Source organism: Microcebus murinus, chromosome 6 (assembly GCF_040939455.1).
Source record: "Microcebus murinus isolate Inina chromosome 6, M.murinus_Inina_mat1.0, whole genome shotgun sequence".
Lineage (NCBI taxonomy): Eukaryota > Metazoa > Chordata > Mammalia > Primates > Cheirogaleidae > Microcebus > Microcebus murinus.
Window position 1 is genome coordinate 100,925,011 of NC_134109.1, and position 19,252 is coordinate 100,944,262.

Below are 19,252 nucleotides of genomic sequence, written 5' to 3' on the forward strand. Positions count from 1 at the left end.
ATTTTTAATCCTCTATAAAATCATTCTCGAACAGTCTCACATCTCTCTCTCTTTTTCATAAAGATCTACATGACAAATTTTTTATCAACTTTGCATCTCCTGAAGACCTCATATACTTCCTCTTTCAAATAGTAAGAACTAGGGCCTATGATTTCCTTCTAATTTTCATTAGGTTCACAGCTAAATGGTGTGACTTAATTCCCAATAAATCAAAACTATGAGTTAAACCTTTCTTGTACATGTTTCTGATTCTTTTTCTGACATTCACTTTAACTGTTCTGTTCTACATGTTTTCTAATTTCAAATCCTTTTTGGAAGTATTAAGAATTATTCATTACAAATCAATATCAGAACATGGTCTCTGCTTTGGTTACAGAACTTCAGAATAAGGTTATCTGTTTCTCAACACATACACAAAAAGATAATTTCTTCTAATTTGCTAGGGTAAATTAATGTAGAATTTCAATAGCAAGAGAAACAGGCCGGGCGTGGAGGATCGCTCAAGGTCAGGAGTTTGAAACCAGCCTGAGCAAGAGCGAGATCCCGTCTGAACTATAAATAGAAAAAAATTAATTGGCCAACTAATATATATAGAAAAAAATTAGCCAGGCATGGTGGCGCATGCCTGTAGTCCCAGCTACTTGGGAGGCTAAGGCAGGAGGATTGCTTGAGCCCAGGAGTGTGAGGTTGCTGTGAGCTAGGCTGACATCACGGCACTCACTCTAGCCTGGGCAACAAAGTGAGACTCTGTCTCAAAAAAAAAAAAAAAGAAAAAGAAAAACAAATTTTCATACTTAGTTAATTTATGTTTTTCCTGCTATTGAAATTCTAATAAATTTGCAGAAAAATAAAAATCTAACCTTATCCATGCTGAGTAAGGCCTGGTACTGAGGAATAACAACATTATATGGCTCAGTTAGTATTTGTATTTCTTATCTACGCTAGGCAAAGGAACTATATGAGCAACCATTAGCAGTATTATTATTATTTTTTTTACTACTACTGAACTACTACTTAAACTAGTACATTCAAGGCTAAGAAGACTTATAGCAAGCAATGTAGCAAACAGCTGATTTATGACATACTCATTTAGGTAGAATATTATATAATATAAAAGTGAACATTTGTGGCTATTATGTAAAAAACACAAAAACATGGAAAATATGGGTGTTTTCTGAGCTTCTTACCACTATGTTGACATTACATTTTATTGTAATCAGTCAACAAATAGGTATGGGGCAAGTACCTTCAAGATTTGAAGACACAAGTCTTTATATATGTATATTTTGGTATATATATATATAACTTCAAACATATATAAAACTATAATACTTCAAACATATATAAAACTAGGCAGGATCACAACCCTTCCCTCTAAATCCCAAAATGCTTCCCTCCATTTGTGAGTGTTGGCAGTGATCTAAGACCCTATATAAACTGGGGCAACGGAGATAAGCTGCTTATTGGGCACCAGTAAATTGGTCAGGAGGAATGGAATAGAAACTTTATAGATATAGCATCTAACTCAAAAAATAAAAGAATCCTTAGATAAAATATTAAATTGAACTCATCATTTAAACTTTAAAATGCCTATCTTATAGATAATATTTAGAAATCTTCTAATTTATTTCTCTGAAAAAAAAATTTTTTTGAGACACAGTCTCATCACTCTGTTGCCTGGGCTAGAGTGCCATGGCATCAGCCTACCTCACAACAACCTCAAACTCCTGGGCTCAAGCAATCCTTCTGCCTCAGCCTCCAGAGTAGCTGAGACTACAAGCATGCACCACCATGCCCAGCTAATTTTTCCTATTTTTAGTTGTTTGTCTATTTTCTTTCTATTTTTAGTAGAGACGGGGGTCTCACTCTTGCTCAGGCTGATCTCGAACTCCTGAACTCAAGCAATCCTCCCACCTCGGCCTCTCAGAGTGCTACTAGGATTATAGGCGTGAACTACTGTGCCCAGCCTACTCTGAAATTTTTTAAAAACTAGGCATAGTTTTTAAAAACTAACTTAACACCATCTATAAGTTCTTGGAAACTGCGACTTTAAGGAAAAGATGTATAGCAGATCTATGAATAACATCATTTCCTTCTAACGTTAATAATCCGTTGTTTTGCTTAAAGTCACAGTTTCTAAGAAACTATCAACAATGTTAAAACCTCAACAAGTGAGGGTTTACTACAGTAAACATACACGTTTCTGATCTGCTCTAAGAAAACCTAACTCTTAAAATCGATGGCTGGTAGCCAGCAGTTATGAGAATAGAAATTGAGTATCCATCCTTTAAATGCTCTCTATCCTTCTAGTAACCCCTCAGATACACTTACCTTTTCATTTTTCCTCCTGCTTATGATTCTGTCTAAGCCATTGAAAGCACCAGATGCAACAAACAGGATGTTTGTTGTATCAACTTGTACTGTTTCTCCACGCAGCTTTCGGGAATTCTTTTCTGGAACATTGACTATTGTGCCTTCTAGCAGTTTTAATAAACCCTAAATAAAGAATGAACAATTTATAGAATCACCATGTAAGTATATTATTTATTGTATTTTAGATAATGGGATTCAATGGGGAAAATAATATGTGGTCATGGTCAATGAAGATAACTAATGAAAACTCTCACATTTCTATAACTAACATGAAAATCTAATGCATTTATCACATTAATAATTCATAAATTTGTTTGAAATGATTATAGGACTCCTGAAACATAATTTAGGAAACAGTCTACCTAAGAGGTTGTTTTTGATGGTAAAGACATAACTTCTGACATAAAGACAGAATTATGACAGTATAAAAAAGCACCCACATATGGTGGGAACATTCGAAATTTGAAAATAGTTGAACCTATGTCTTTCACATTAATTAAAATTCTATTCTACTCCTAAACTTTGAGAATACCTATATTTTGAGATGTCTTATTAAAAACATTATCCAGCACATTTTATTATATGAGTGTTATCATACCTATGTCTCTGTCAAAAAAAAATGAAGCAATCATCCTCATCCTTTAGTAGTTTATGTTATAATCAGTTACCATTAAAAGATCAAGTTGACCAATAGATTATTGTGATTTCAGTTATGACTCAGCAAGGAATGAAATGCTATTTTGTATCTATCTTCTAACTAAATGGAAGGTATAAGAACATGTGCATAGTTCATTCATGTCTAGTCAGAACCAGAACTTTCTTCAAGAGTCTTCTAGAAATGTTTAACTGGGCCTTTGAGGAATAAAAACAACAAAGATTAAATTTCACTTTTTCTGTTTTTTAAGATATTTTTAATTTCCTAAGCAAGGTAATTTGTTATTAAAAATCATCAACAACTTTCTTTTAGGATCTGACCTACTTTAAAATGGTATGTGGAATTTGGGGTGGCAGAAATAAACAAAATAGAATCTAATTGAATGTGAAACCAAACGTACAATATTTGGGAGAGGTTGATGTATTCCTTTTAGTGGGCTTGAACAAAATATTCAACTGCTTACTTGCTGAACGCCTTCTCCACCTACATCCCGTAATTGATGAATGCCTGGCACACTGCCAATCTTATCTACTTCATCCAGAAAGACAATTCCTATAAATTAAGGAGGATTCAATTTATAATATGAAAGACAGATACAAGGTAGGCTCAGCTTTAAAAGAGCGGATAGCTAGAGAGCAAGGTTATTTATTTAATCTTTCATACTTAACATATACAATGGCTTTGATATTCTAAAAATACACTCCTATCTCTCCCATTCATCATTCTGTACAACTGTTTTGTAATTTATTTTATAGAATATTATTTGGGTATAACCAAATCTCGTAAACAAGTTTCCTACCCCACTAAAGTTTCCAAGTCCTTAATAGTGCAAAAGCAGGAGGTATATGCAGTGCTGGTACTAGCAAAACTTTAGCTTACCCTTTGCCACCTATATCCTTGCCTTAAAGGAATTTCAACAGGGAGCTGTCAAGCTCTTCATGTAAACAAGGACAGATGATAGATGGAGAAAAGAGTAATGCAACATCTATGACATCCTGTAGGTCAACAGGCTAAACTGTTTCTAAACTCATCCAGCATTCTCCTTCCTTGCCCCCACCTCACCCCTTCCCTAACCTAAGCATTAGGACAGGAGTCTGGAGTGGTTATGGTCAATGAGCATAACTAATGAAAACTCTCACATTTCTACAACTCGCATGAGAATCTAATGGCCATTAATAATTCATAAATTTAATGAGTTAAAACAAGAAAATCAATTACAGTATTAAGGACCTAAAGAATAATAATTTGGCCTGTTTTCACCCTAGCAGCCATCTATGACAATAGGCAAGGCAAACTTTGTGGCCCCTAATTAGTATGCAGAAATTATATAACATAGGTACTTTTATGTAATTACAGAATTCTAGTCCTTGACTCAAAATAAGAATTCTATTATCTCTTAATATTAAACTAAATCTGGGGACAGGTAAACTATGCTGAAAACATACCTTGTTGTGCCTTTTCTACATTATAATTGGCATCTTGAAGCAGTTTGGCAATCACAGATTCAATATCTTCACCTACATATCCAGCCTGAGTCAGAGTTGTACAGTCACAGATAGCAAAAGGGACATCAAGGCATTTAGCTAAAGTTTGTGCCAGCAGGGTTTTACCTACAAATAGAAACAGTAACTAAACATTTACTAAAAATATACTGGTACACAATTTTTCAACAAAAATGCAAAATAAATTTGAATAGTATATAATAAAAAGTTAACTGCTACATTCTTTTTCTACTACTATTTAGATCTAGTTGTTATTTATTATTCCTGTTAAGAAGTTAGAAACTGGCCTGAAGGGCAACAGCAATGCCTCAAATTTAGCTTGAGGCCTCTGTAGACACTGATAACTTATCTGGAAGACTGGCTTTAGATTTTCTTCTCAAGAGCCAGAATCCCCCAATCATAACACAGGTTACAGAATCATTTATATTCTATTTTTTTAGCAGAGTAGTACATTTTCTCAGGAAGTTATTTACCTGACCCAGTTGGTCCAAGCAGCAAAATATTACTTTTTTCAAGTTTTATGTCATCATGAGAAGAATCCAATACTTCACCTCCTCGTTTTTCCTGAGGTATTTGTTGATTTACTTGTTGCTGCATTGATGCTCCTAAAGCATTGCCATGTGGGCTAATCCCAGCAATCTGAAGCAATTCTGAAAAAATGCCAAAGGAATAACTTGAGCTTCATTTAAATTTCCTTGAAAAAATGCCCCATAAAACCCTACATCTAAAACCAAGTATCTATTTAGAAAAATTAAAAATTTTTTTTTTTTTTTTGAGACAGAGTCTCGCTTGTTGACCAGGCTAGAGTGAGTGCCGTGGCGTCAGCCTAGCTCACAGCAACCTCAAACTCCTGGGCTCAAGCAATCCTTCTGCCTCAGCCTCCTGAGTAGCTGGGACTACAGGCATGCACCACCATGCCCGGCTAATTTTTTTTATATATATATTAGTTGGCCAATTAATTTCTTTCTATTTATAGTCTTGCTCTTGCTCAGGCTGGTTTCAAACTCCTGACCTCGAGCGATCCGCCCGCCTCAGCCTCCCAGAGTGCTAGGATTACAGGCGTGAGCCACCGCGCCCGGCTAAAATTTTTTTGAGACAGAGTCTCACTCTCTTGCCTGGGTAGAGTGCCGTGGCATCAGCCTAGCTCACAGCAACCTCAAACTCCTGGGCTCAAGTGATCCTCCTGTCTTGGCCTCCTGGGTAGCTGGGACCAGGTACCTAAGACCTGGTAGCGTCGCCATGCCTGGCTAATTTTTTCTATTTATAGTTGTTTGGCTAATTTCTTTCTATTTATAGTAGAAACGGGGTCTCGCTCTTGCTCAGGCTGGTCTCGACCTCCTGAGTTTAAGCAATCCTCCCGCCTTGGCCTCCCAGAGTGCTAGGATCACAGGTATGAACCACCACACCTGGCCAATTTAAATGACATTCTGTGTTACCCAAAAGGAAGAAATCTCAACTTATCTATTCACAAAAATTCACACACAACGATCATACAAGAAACCTCAAGCAAAGGGAATGGATTCTTTTCATCTTCTTACTTCTATAAATATATAAGAAGAACACACCTGAGGGAAGGCAGTACAATGCAGAATAGTGCTTAGGAGTTAGCTTTAGCTTTGGCTCCTTTTGTCTCTAGTTATATGATGTAGGTCATACAAAATTGTGTTTCTGTTTCCTAATCAATCAAATAATACCTGTCCTATCAATTTTAAACATATGGTTGGAAAGTATAAGAACAAAAATGCAATCGATTTGGAGGTACTTTAAAAGATAAATAAAAGCACATTATTATTATATATTTTTTCAGTACAAAGGAAAAGAAGCAAGGCTGTAGAGAAAGTGAAAAACAATGAACTGAGGAATTAGGGAACTAGGGTTCTAGTCTCAGTTCTGTTTCTGTGTGATTACAGGACCATGGTAAGTCATTTAACTTCCCTGAAACTGCTTCCTTACCTATAACATGAAAATAAGACATATAAGGTCTGTCTGGAAAGTATCAGTATCTAGCCATGTAATATGAAAAACAGAGACATTTATTGAAGAAGATACAAGATACAAGAAACACTGTACATAGGACAATGATGCCTCAGTCCCCTTCAAAGAAGGCACCTTGGGACCTCACAAGTTTTCCCAGCATCTGTTAACCTAACCCATACACATTCAACATTCTCAGGTGTTCTGCTTGTTATAGGCCTTCCAGAACATGGATCACTTTCAACAGATTCATGACCACCTTTGAAGCATTTGTGTCACACTTTTATTTGCACTGCACTCATTGCATTGTCCCCAAAAGCCTTCTCAATCATCCAAATAATTTCCGTGGTGGAATGTTCAAGCTTAATGCAAATTTTGATGCAGATTCATTTCTCTACTCCTCAGTCATTTTGAATGTGCTGGCCACATAGTATACATGCTCTCTCAATGGTGTCTAGTGCCCCACTGACTAGTACCGTGAAAGCATCATTGTTCACACATGTACATCCCAGTCCACTCTCCTTGGCTGCCAGGTTACATAGGCGATGTGCAAATTGTTCTTGTTAATTTAATAATGGCCAGATACTTTCTGGACAGACGTAGTATGGCCTCTACAATCTCTTCCACATCTAAAAATGATTCTGTGAGTCTACCAGAGAAACCAAATATGGCAAATCTCACTAACTCTGGACCTATCTGAATTTCTGATTTTATTGGATCTCAAATGGATTTTTTTAGTTCCTTTTAACACTTAACTAGATGGGATTGATATTGCTGGTGAATTATCAATTTATCAGCTGGGTCCCTACAAAAATAAATCTTTATTCTCACTTTCTTTTGGCTGAGGGAAAGAAAAAAAATAGTCTTTAAAGACTATCCAGATTTATAAATACCCAGATTGTTCCTGGTTCTCGGCATTTGAGGTTTCTATGATCACATCAAACTTATCTTTTCTGGGTTTATTTTTAGGCTTGTCTCTAAGAAATGGGTTAAGGATATCAGTATTTCAATGCATTATTATTTTAATTAAACCACTAGACAGAATAAGAGTTCACCAAGCATACCTATCATTATGATCCTATTCCATCTATCACTTTCAAATTATCTTCATACTTAAGGTAAAGAGTTATTTTATGCATCAAAAATAAGCATTCAATCAAAATTTGAATTTAATTAAATTGTGCTACATTTGAGGGTTAATGATTAATGAATAATACACAATGCTATGCCTCATAATTCATATAAGGCAAGAAAACTCAGTCTGCTATATGACATTAGTTAAATTGTCACTAGCAAAGTTTTTTTTTTTTAATTGTAGCACAATCTGGTTAAGAATTGTGACTATACAGGAAGGGGCTTGGCTTAAGTTTAGCTCTGCCTAGTGGGAAAAAATGATTTAGACAGAGTTTGGGATAAGCAAGGCTAACAGACCCAGGCTTGCTTCCCTCCCCCTCTCTCTGACACATACACATATACACACACAAGATTTAGATAGATTAACAATCTGAACAAAATTGCAAGAAGCATATTAACCATGATATATGTATTCACTCAATGATCTAAGTAAAAAAAAAAAAGGGAAATAATTTCAATGATGCAGATGATGTATATCATTCCATTTTATAAGAATATGCCCCAGAGTAAATTTGAGGTGACTCTCCTATTCTTTCAGTTAGTCCCTACTCCTGCATCTCTCTCTTGCTGTGTAAGCAACTCTCTATAATGAGAAGGACTATGAGCAAACAGGCCAGTGTGTTCATTGCACCAAGCTCACCAGCTGTGTAGCCATGGGCAAATGACTTAAAATTTCTGTGCTTCAGTTTTCTTATCTGTAAAATGGGAGTGAAAATAATAGTTTCTATTCATAGATTTGGAGTTTGGAGAAGATTAAATCAATTAATATATGTGAAACTTTTAGAAAAGTGCCTGACAGTTTTACAAGTATTACAGAAGAATTACTATTATTATTGCTATTTTTCTAGTGTTTAATTATTTATACAACACAGCCCTTAAATGCAAGCCAAATATCTCACCTGGTGCTCAACTTAGGAAACATCGTTGTATTCCAATGATGGAGGAAAAAATAGCTGTGTCAGTCTTACTAAAAGTTGTAGGTTGGTTTCTAATATGTGATCTCCAAAGGGATTTACAAGAATAATTTTGAATATATATGATTTTGATCTAATGCCAAAAGTTAGGTTCTAACTTTAGAACCTAAAGTCCCATATAAAACACAACTGCACATGACAATAAATTATATTTAAGCTTTTGAAATATGTTTCTAAATTTGTTTTCCAACTATTTGAAATATTTGTTTTTTACCTAAGTTCTTTTTTTGAGACAGAGTCTCACTTTGTTGCCCAGGCTAGAGTGAGTGCCGTGGCGTCAGCCTAGCTCACAGCAACCTCAAACTCCTGGGCTCAAGTGATCCTTCTGCCTCAGCCTCCCGAGTAGCTGGGACTACAGGCATGTGCCACCATGCCCAGCTAAATTTTTCTATATATTAGTTGGCCAATTAATTTATTTCTATTTATAGTAGAGACGAGGTCTCGCTCTTGCTCAGGGTGGTTTTGAACTCCTGACCTCGAGCAATCCGCCCGCCTCGGCCTCCCAGAGTACTGGGATTACAGGCGTGAGCCACCGCGCCCGGCCCTAAGTTCTTATATACTGTTAACATTTAAGTTATAATATATCACTACATATTACATGACATGTCTTCAAAATAATCACTATAGACTTTATTTACTAATTCATATTAGTTTCACTAGCCATCAGCTCACATTTATAAGTATGGTATTGACTGCATATTTGATTATATTTTTGATTATGAAATATAAATTACACATGCACCTAAAGCTTATTATTTAGGTCTTACATGCTTATATATAGTCTAAGTCTATTGCATTTATTGTATTTCTCAATTTTACCATGCATGGTATAATCAGTATTTCTATAAATTTAAAAATAACTGAAGATAGTATTTTATTACATATAATAAATGCTATCCCAGAGTTGGTAAACCAGTTATATTCTCATGGCTCATCCTGTACATATAGTACATTTCATATAGTAGCTTTTTTTTTTTTTGGGAGACAGAGTCTTACTCTGTTGCCCGGGCTAGAGTGAGTGCCATGGCGTCAGCCTAGCTCATAGCAACCTCAAACTCCTGGGCTCAAGTGATCCTCCTGCCTCAGCCTCCTGAATAGCTGGGACTACAGGCATGTGCTACCATGCCTGGCTAATGTTTTCTATATATTTTTAGTTGGCCAATTAATTTCTTTCTATCTTTTAGTAGAGACGCGGTCTCGCTCTTGCTCTTGCTCAGGCTGGTAAAATAGTAGCTTTTAACACTCCTTGGTTCAAAGGCAAATGTAAAAGTGTCAAACTTAGCCAATTTTCTTTTAGTATTTCAATTACTAAAAGAAAAGGCCATGTGAATCTTTCTAAGACACCCCTTGAACCTTTACTCTCTGTGCAGCAACTGTATCTACCTACAAAGAAATGAGCACAAGAAATTAGAATGACTACTCTCCTTGGTGTATCAGGTACCTCCATCAGACCATCTAATGCTTACAAGGGCAATCCAGGGCTGGAAACAATGAATCAAGGATTATTCATAATTTGCAATACTATGTAAGTTTCATAAATACCAAAAAAGAAACTCTGGTTTCCGGCAAAGAATCACTAGAAGATAATATCCCTTGCCTCCTCAAAATTTCTTGTGTCACCTACAAGCAGGCCAATTCTAATTGTAGTTTGGCAAAAAAAAAAAAGATATAAAATAGCAAACTACAGATTTAAAGAACTCTCTTATTAATATGTCTATATTTATAGAGGAAAACTACATATAAAACTTTGTATTTCTCTAAATTATGCTTTGAGAAGTATCACAACAGAAAAGATAAAATACCTGAAATAACACAACACATACAAGTGACACAAATTAGCTATCAAAAAAACGACTCCAGGCCGGGCGCTGTGGCTCACGCCTGTAATCCTAGCTCTTGGGAGGCCGAGGCGGGCGGATTGCTCAAGGTCAGGAGTTCGAAACCAGCCTGAGCAAGAGTGAGACCCCCGTCTCTACTATAAATAGAAAGAAATTAATTGGCCAACTGATATATATATAAAAAATTAGCCGGGCATGGTGGCGCATGCCTGTAGTCCCAGCTACCCGGGAGGCTGAGGCAGAAGGATCACTCGAGCCCAGGAGTTTGAGGTTGCTGTGAGCTAGGCTGACGCCACGGCACTCACTCTAGCCTGGGCAACAAAGCGAGACTCTGTCTCAAAAAAAAAAAAAAAAACTACTCCAGGCTGGGCGCGGTGGCTCACGCCTGTAATCCTAGCACTTTGGGAGGCCGAGGCGGGCGGATTGCTCAAGGTCAGGAGTTCCAAACCAGCCTGAGCGAGACCCCGTCTCTACCAAAAATAGAAAGAAATTAATTGACCAACTAAAAAAAAAAATTAGCCGGGCATGGTGGCGCATGCCTGTAGTCCCAGCTACTCGGGAGGCTGAGGCAGAAGGATCGCCGAGCCCCGGAGACTGAGATTGCTGTGAGCCAGGCTGACGCCACGGCACTCACTCTAGCCTGGGCAACAAAGTGAGACTCTGTCTCAAAAAAACAAACAAACAAACAAAAAAAAAAACTCCAAAGTTATATATTCCATGTATGATAAACAAATTTAGATAATATATATATCTTTCTTGGTAATACCTAAGAAGATATATACATGTCTATCATTATTACTGCTGAAACACTTTACTGAGGTATATGGCAAAAGAAAGAATGATTAGAGAGGAGGACCTGAGCAGAGGTCACTTACTTGTAAATCTGTACTCATCCTCCCGTCTTCTTATTTCTAACTCTAAGAAAGAGGATGAAAATGGCAACATGAAAATATTACATATTTGTTTAGTTTGAGGGAACGGTGAGTATCCCACTTCCTGCCCTCTTCCAAATATATTTAAAGGATTTGTTAACATTTTGTTCAGCTTTTTACATTATAAAATATATATGCTACATCCTTTCTATATTAAAACAAAACCAAACCATGCTTAATGATGGTTGTCCATTTGCTAATATTCACATTTGTGAAATGCAAAATTGGTATCTATTTTAAGAAAATATAATAATTTAAGTCTTCAATAATAGTTAAAATCCCTAATACTATAAATATCATAACCATTTGTTCTTCCAGCACTAAAATAGCTCAAATATTGATACATTGACTGAAGGAACCAGAAAAAATTTTGCTCCATGATTAGACAGTGCTTTTGGACCTTATAAAAATGAAGCTTCCAAGTCTTCCATTAGTTATGACTTACACTTTCTAAAAATAAAGTAACTGATACTATCACATAACTATTTTGCAGTAAGTATAGCAAATGAACAAGTATCTTCATTGAAATCAGTTATATATTCAGTAGCTACTAAAGATAATCAAAAGATATTGTAGTTTTATAAATTTAAGGAAACTCCTTCAAAAAACTCCTTCAAATTGTACAATGATGACTAAAAGAACCTAAAATGGATTATAGGCCTAAATCAGAAATCAGGACTCTCTGGTCAACAAAACGAAAACTTAAATATTTACATTTTAATTATTCATAGATTTTTTAAATAAAATCACTCTACTAATATAACATACATTACTGCCAATAGCAAGTTGAGATTACAGTATATTGGTATATTAGAATCTATCATTAATAGGAATTATGCTTTGAATCACTTACAAATTTACCCTTAACCTTGCACTCTGTAGCTAGGGCCCAAAGAAGAAAGATTGTTGGATATGTTATATTAAGGTTAGCATCTCTACACATCTCTGACATGGGCAAATGAAATTCTGTATCCTGAACCCAAAAGAGAAGAACTCACAGTTGTACAGAGCATGCAATGATCTATTTATGGGGAACTAGTGGTGAAGTCTATAATTCAAAAATGATGTCTCAATCTCTACCCCAGTGGCTTTCAAACATTTTTTACTGAGATCCTCAACAAAGAATACATTTTACTTTGTGATTCAGAACCCATGCACGTATAACTGAAAACAAAAGTTTTAAGAAACATTACTTACCTAACTACAAGTTAATGTAGTCTGGTTATTTTCTATGTATACCTATTGAATTTTTTTCAAAGAAATGCTCTTGGCAGTCTACCAAAGTGATTTCATGACCCACTAATGGGAAGTGACCTGCACTTTGAAAAATTCTGCACTATACTAAAAGTATTTTAAGACAAAATCAAAGAGTACCAATAAAGATTACTTCTTCTAAGAATATTGATCTCAATTTAGGTCAATTATCAAAAACACTAACCTCTAGGTGTTAATGATGTCTGCTTCTCAACTTCTGCTTGCTGTCTCAGATTAGCTGGGATATTATTATATATTCTCTTATAATGATTATACACAGCAACTGAAAGCACCTTCTTAGCAAATGACTGGCCAACGACATACTTGTCGAGGTAGTTGTAAATCTGAAAAATAATTAAGTATGAATAATTTACTATGAGCTACCATAAAAGTATACACATTAAAAAGTTATATACTGAACATATCTGCTTACAGTTTTAAATCTGAACAAAGACTCTCATTAAAATCGAAATGACAAGGGCATAATCCACAATGTAGCAACGATTCAGAGGCCCTAAACACTAAATGAACAAAAGCACAATTCATTTGTTCTCTTGCTTAACAAAGTATCACTGTACCCTACTAGTACTATGCTAGTTTCTATTCTATAAACGATGCCATCTATCCTAATTTTTTTTTTAAAGTTAATATTAAAGTCTCTTAGAATACTTGCATATCCCACGATGGGTCTAAAAGTATCATTATTATTATTTTTTTTAAAGACCTTGATTATTTTTTATTTTTATTTTTTTTTTTATTTTGGCATATTATGGGGGTACAGATTTTAAGGTTTCAATAAATGCCCATTTCCCCCCCTCCCCCTAAAAGTATCATTATTAATGTAAATCATTAAAATAAATCCTTTCTACACTTCTCTCAATCATATGAATAATATTCTTCACAAAGATAACACATTATAATAACTATACACACTCTGGGAGGCTGAGGCGGACAGACTGCTCAAGGTCAGGAGTTCGAAACCAGCCTGAGCAAGACCCCGTCTCTACTAAAAATAGAAATTAATTGACCAACTAAAAAATATATATATACAAAAAATTAGCCGGGCATGGTGGTGCATGCCTGTAGTCCCAGCTACTTGGGAGGCTGGCAGTAGAATCGCTTGAGCCCAGGAGACTGAGGTTGCTGTGAGCTAGGCTGATGCCACAGCACTCACTCTAGCCTGGGCAACAAAGTGAGACTCTGTCTCGGAAAAAAAAAAAAAGAACCTATAATACTTGTTCAGATACTAGTATGAAGATCCAGTATAAACTGGGGAGAGGGAAGCAATGGAACATTTTCAAGATAAACTGCTTTTAAGACTGAGCTAAGAACTATACCTTCTTGGGGGGAGGAGGTGGTTTCTGTTGGAATGCCAATTTTACAGCTTCTGCTGCTGATTCAGGTTCTTTAATTATGCTTTTCTTTGAGTCTGCTTCAGATAGCACAACAAAAAAATGATGACATTTTTCACACTTGACAAAACGGGTGGATGCTGTAAAGAAAACAGAAATTAGTAGAGGAAAATAAAAATATTTTGATAGTGTTTAACCGTAAAGACTCACTGTAAATGAAAGCTATGCATTTGATAAAAGCAGACTTACTGTTTCACATTAGCCACACAGACTCATTTATACACTACATATACTACAAAGATACGAGTTCAGTAAACTACCTTTTGTTCAATTCCACTAGGTTCTTTCATTTTGTGATATACTTAAAAGATTGACTGAAATTCTTTCAAATTCCCATTAACTAAAGATAATTTTACAAGCCACTTTTAAAATATTGAGTAATGGCTGGGTGCAGCGGCTCACACCTGTAATCCTAGCACTCTGGGGGGCCCAGGCGGGAGGATTGCTTGAGCTCAGAAGTTCGAGACCAGCCTGAGCAAGAGCAAGACCCTGTCTCTACCAAAAATAGAAAAAAATTAGCCGAGCATGGTGGTACATGCCTGTAGTCTCAGCTACTTGGGCAGTTGAGGCAAGAGGATCGCTTGAGCCCTGGAGTTTGTGGTTGCAGTGAGCTATGATGATGCCACTATACTCTACCCGGGGCCACAGAGTGAGACTCTGTCTCAAAAAAAAAAAAATCATACAGCTTTTGAAAGCAACATAACGACAGTTAAAAGTAAGGATAAAAAGGGTTTCTAAATTTCAATGCATCAGCTATAGAATATATTGTGTTAAACCAAAGGTGATTTTTCTTTTTTCTCTCTTTTTCAAATATGCCTACAGGATATAGACATATGGACATAACTTTTTTTTTTTTTTAAGAGATGGGGTCTTACTATGTTGCTCAGGCTAGCCTCAAACTCTTGGACAAAAGGGATCCTTCCACTTCAACCTCCCAAGAAGCTAGGACTACAAGCATATATGCCAGTGTGCCCAGCTTAGATTTTTTTTTTTTTTTGGAGACAGAGTCTCACTCTGTTGCCTAGGCTAGAGTGTAGTGGCATCAGCCTAGCTCACAGCAACCTCAAACTCCTGGGCTCAGGCGATCCTCCTGCCTCATCCTCCCAAGTAGCTGGGACTACAGGCATGCACCACCATGCCCGGCTAATTTTTTGTATATATTTTTAGTTGGCCAATTAATTTCTTTCTATCTTTGGGTAGAGACAGGGTCTCGCTCTTGCTCAGGTTGATCTCGACCTCCTGAGCTCAAGCAATCCTCCGCCTCAGCCTCCCTGAGTGCTAGGATTACAGGCGTGAGCCACCTCGCCAGGCCAACAAATACTCTTAACTCTTGGCCTAATTCTACAAATAATGGTAACTGGGAATCTCAGAAAGCAGCATGGTAGAGGATCTCAAATAGATACCGATAACAAATACAAAGGTAGTATGTCTACCTTTGTATGTTTCCTTATGTAATCCAACTAGAAAGATAAAATTGTGGAGAAAAAGAATTTTTTAAAAAACTGGAACTTTTCTTCTTTGGGAAAAGTATAAATATAAATATCTAACCATAGATTACAGGGAAAACTGCACTGGCAAGCACACCTAAATCTTCTAAAATAATCTGAATTAAAAAAATAGACTAGTTTACATCTAAAAAATAAACCTTATTATATTCAATCAATTTAATTCTTATGTTTCCATTCTTAAACACAAGGCAATTAAAAATACATTTTGAGTAAATTCTAATACCAAACTTTAAACTTTAAAAGGGCTCGTCCATGTCTAAGAAAAAAATCAAGTTATTTCAAGTACTGGCAGATTAACACAAGCCCAAATACATAATCACCATTTCCCATGAATGGGAAAGATGGTCAGTGCCTTTATAATAAGGCACCAGTTTACAATTTCTACTGATGGTAAACAGGGCAAGGATTAAAGGGCAGAGAAGCCTCCAATCTAGTTCAGGCTGTATGACAGGAAAATCTGGCCTGAGAACACAAGAACAAAATATTTCTCTAAGAAATTAGGTCAAAGGAAAAGATTAAGCACTAACAAATCACATCCTTCTTTGCTTACTGCTGAAGGGTTGCTTAAATTCAAAGTGAATATTTGCAATTCAATTTTACACTGAAACATGTTCAAAATATACTCAAGTTCAAGGATTCAATTTTATTTATCAAAATACTATTTTAGAAAAAAATATATAAGCATTGCAATGCATATTTTTTTACCCCTAAAAACAAGCAGCAAAGACCGAATTTTTGTTACATTACCAGAGGATAAAGAGACCTCTCTCCTTGAAACAATTACTGTACATATCCTATATTCCTTTATATAAAATACTGTCCCCAATAAACATGCTTATATAATGCCAAAGACAAAGACTATCTTAGTAAATGCCTTTTCATTAGATTGTCTAAATGAAAGTTCTTCATGATTCTGAACACATTTTGGGGCCCACCATGAAATCTCTAAACTATTGCAGAAAAGTTTAATTCTAACTCCAAGAGACACATAAGTACAGTAAGCCTTCAAAATGTATTACACACAAAGACTATCTGGTCTAGCACTCTGAGAGGCAGAGGCAGGAGGATTGCTCAAGGTCAGGAGTTCCAAACCAGCCTGAGCGAGACCCTGTCTCTATTAAAAATAGAAAGAAATTAATTGGCCAACTAAAAACATATAGAAAGAATTAGCTGGGCATGGTGGCGTATGCCTGTAGTCCCAGCTACTTGGGAGGCTGAGGTAGGAGGATGGCCTGAGCCCAGGAGTTTGAGGTTGCTGTAAGCTAGGCTGATGCCACAGCACTCTAGCCAGGGCAAGAAAGGGCACTATTAAAAAAAAAAAAAATGGATACAGGATTTAAATAGACATTTCCCCAAAGAAGATATACACATAGCCAATAAGTATATGAAATGATGTTCAACATCATTAGTCATTAAGAAAATGCAAATCAAAACCACAATGACATACTACTTCACATACACTATGAATCATATACATAAGTGGTAAAAGAAAATGAGAGAAATGGGAACCCCTCACACATTTTCTTTTTTTTTTTTTTCTTTGAGACAGAGTCTCGCTTTGTTGCCCAGGCTAGAGTGAGTGCCGTGGCGTCAGCCTGGCTCACAGCAACCTCAAACTCCTGGGCTCAAGCGATCCTTCTGCCTCAGCTTCCTCCCAATTACCTGGGACTACAGACATGCGCCACCATGCCCGGCTAATTTTTTCTATATATTAGTTGGCCAATTAATTTCTTTCTATTTATAGTAGAGATGGGGTCTCACTCTTGCTCAGGCTGATTTGGAACTCCTGTCCTTGAGCAATCAGAGCAATCCACCCGCCTTGGCCTCCCAGAGTGCTAGGATTACAGACCTGAGCTGCCGCGCCCAGCCTCATTTTCTTTTTTTTTTTTTGAGACAGAGTCTGGCTCTGCCACCCCAGGTAGAAGGCAGTAGCATCATCACAGCTCACTGCAACCTCAAACTTCCTGGGCTCAAACGATCCTCCTACCTCAGCCTCCAGAGTAGCTGGGATTACAGGCATGTGCCACTGTGCCGCCTGGCTAATTTTCTATTTTTAGTAGAGACAGGGTCTTGCTCTTGCTCAGTCTGGTCTTGAACTCCTGACCTCAAGGAATCCTTCTGCCTCCACATCCCAGAGTGCTAAGATTATAGGCGTGATTCACTGTGCCTGGGCACTCATACATTTTCAATTATGAAATTGTATGGCTGCCATGGGAAACAGTTTGGCAATTCTGTAAAACCTAAACAGAGTTACCATATGACTGACAACCCTAATCCTAAATATCTACCCAACAGAACTAAAACAAATGCTTGTACCCAATGTTCACAGCAGCATTATTATAGCCAACAAGTAGAAACAATCCAAATGTCCATCAAATAATGGAACATTATTCAGCCATAAAAAGCAATGAAATACTGATACATGCCACAACAGATAAACCTTGAAAACATGCTCAGTGAAAGAAGCTAGACACAAAATGCCACACATTATATGATTCTATTATATGAAAGATTCAGAATAGACAAATCTATATAGACAGAAAGATATTAATGGCTGGCAGGGCTAAGAGAAGAGAAAGGTGGAGAGTGACTAAGGGCTATGGGGTTTCTTTCTACAGTGATGAAAAATGTTCAGGAAATAGTGGAGACGATTAAACAAGTTGGTACATACACTAAAATCACTGAGCGTGAATCGTATGGTATGTGAATGATATCTCAATAAAAAAAATTTTAGAAAGGAAAGGACTAGGCCCATAGATACAGTCATCCCTCGGTATACATGAATGACTGGTTGCAGGACTGCCCTCCTGTCACCAAATCCACACACACTCAGGACCTGTAGTTGGCCTTGCAGAACCTGCATATTACAAAAAGTTGGCTCTCCATATATGCAGGTCATCTACATTTGCTTGAATAAAAGCTGCGTATAAGTGGACCTACGCAATTCAAACCCTTGTTGTTCCAGGGTCAACTGTATTAACATACATAGCTTTAAAAATATTGCTTACTGAAAACAAGCAGTTTGCAAAAATATGAATATATCAGTTACACTTTTTAAAAAGTCATACATTCAATGAAGTATACTATAGGAACTGTAGCTTTATCTATAAAGTTCTACTCTTTTTATAAAGATATATATGTAATCCTCAAGTAATTAAAAATAATTAAAAATGACAAGAACAGACAATTACCTAAACAGGCCATTCACAAAAGAATTACAAGTGACCAAAAAGCATAAGATGTTCATAAACTAGAAAATAAAAAAAAATGTAGATATAAACAAAATACAGGTTGAGTACCCCTTATCTGAAATGCTTGGGATCAGTAATCTTTCAGCTTTCAATTTTTTTTTTTTTTTTTAGATTTTAGGATATTTGCTGAAATACATACCAGTTAAACATTCCTATCTGAAAATTCAAAATCTAAAGTGCTCCAACAAGCATTTTCTTATTGGTGCTCAAATAATTGTGGATTTCAGATTTTGGATTTTCAGATTAGCGATGCTCCAGAGACTTTTATTATGGGTAGGCAAAATCAAGGGAAGAACGGCTCTATGCACTGCTGGGGCCTGCAAGTAAAGCTCCACAGAACAGGGATAGTGTCATGTTCATATCTGTGCATTTCCTGAGCCTAGCAGTGTCTAAATCAACAGATATTTGCTTACCAAATTTTGTACCTAAGTGTGTACTCTTCTCT

At 36.4% G+C, this 19,252-nt stretch overlaps 1 protein-coding gene across 2 annotated transcripts in view; it reads right to left on the reverse strand.

Annotated features, from left to right (window-relative positions):
* The window catches only part of CLPX (caseinolytic mitochondrial matrix peptidase chaperone subunit X), a 41,486-nt gene that overhangs the window by 8,800 nt on the left and 13,434 nt on the right, over window positions 1–19,252 (reverse strand). Inside the window, exons 4-10 of one of the 2 annotated variants that reach the window (XM_076004482.1) lie at window positions 13,974–14,128; window positions 12,821–12,980; window positions 11,326–11,367; window positions 5,004–5,180; window positions 4,474–4,638; window positions 3,492–3,580; window positions 2,332–2,496 (exon numbers count right to left, since the gene is read on the reverse strand). In XM_076004482.1, coding sequence (XP_075860597.1) covers window positions 2,332–2,496; window positions 3,492–3,580; window positions 4,474–4,638; window positions 5,004–5,180; window positions 11,326–11,367; window positions 12,821–12,980; window positions 13,974–14,128 — 953 coding nt within the window. The remainder of the gene's footprint in view (window positions 1–2,331; window positions 2,497–3,491; window positions 3,581–4,473; window positions 4,639–5,003; window positions 5,181–11,325; window positions 11,368–12,820; window positions 12,981–13,973; window positions 14,129–19,252) is intronic. The other variant, XM_076004483.1, reaches the window with a different exon arrangement.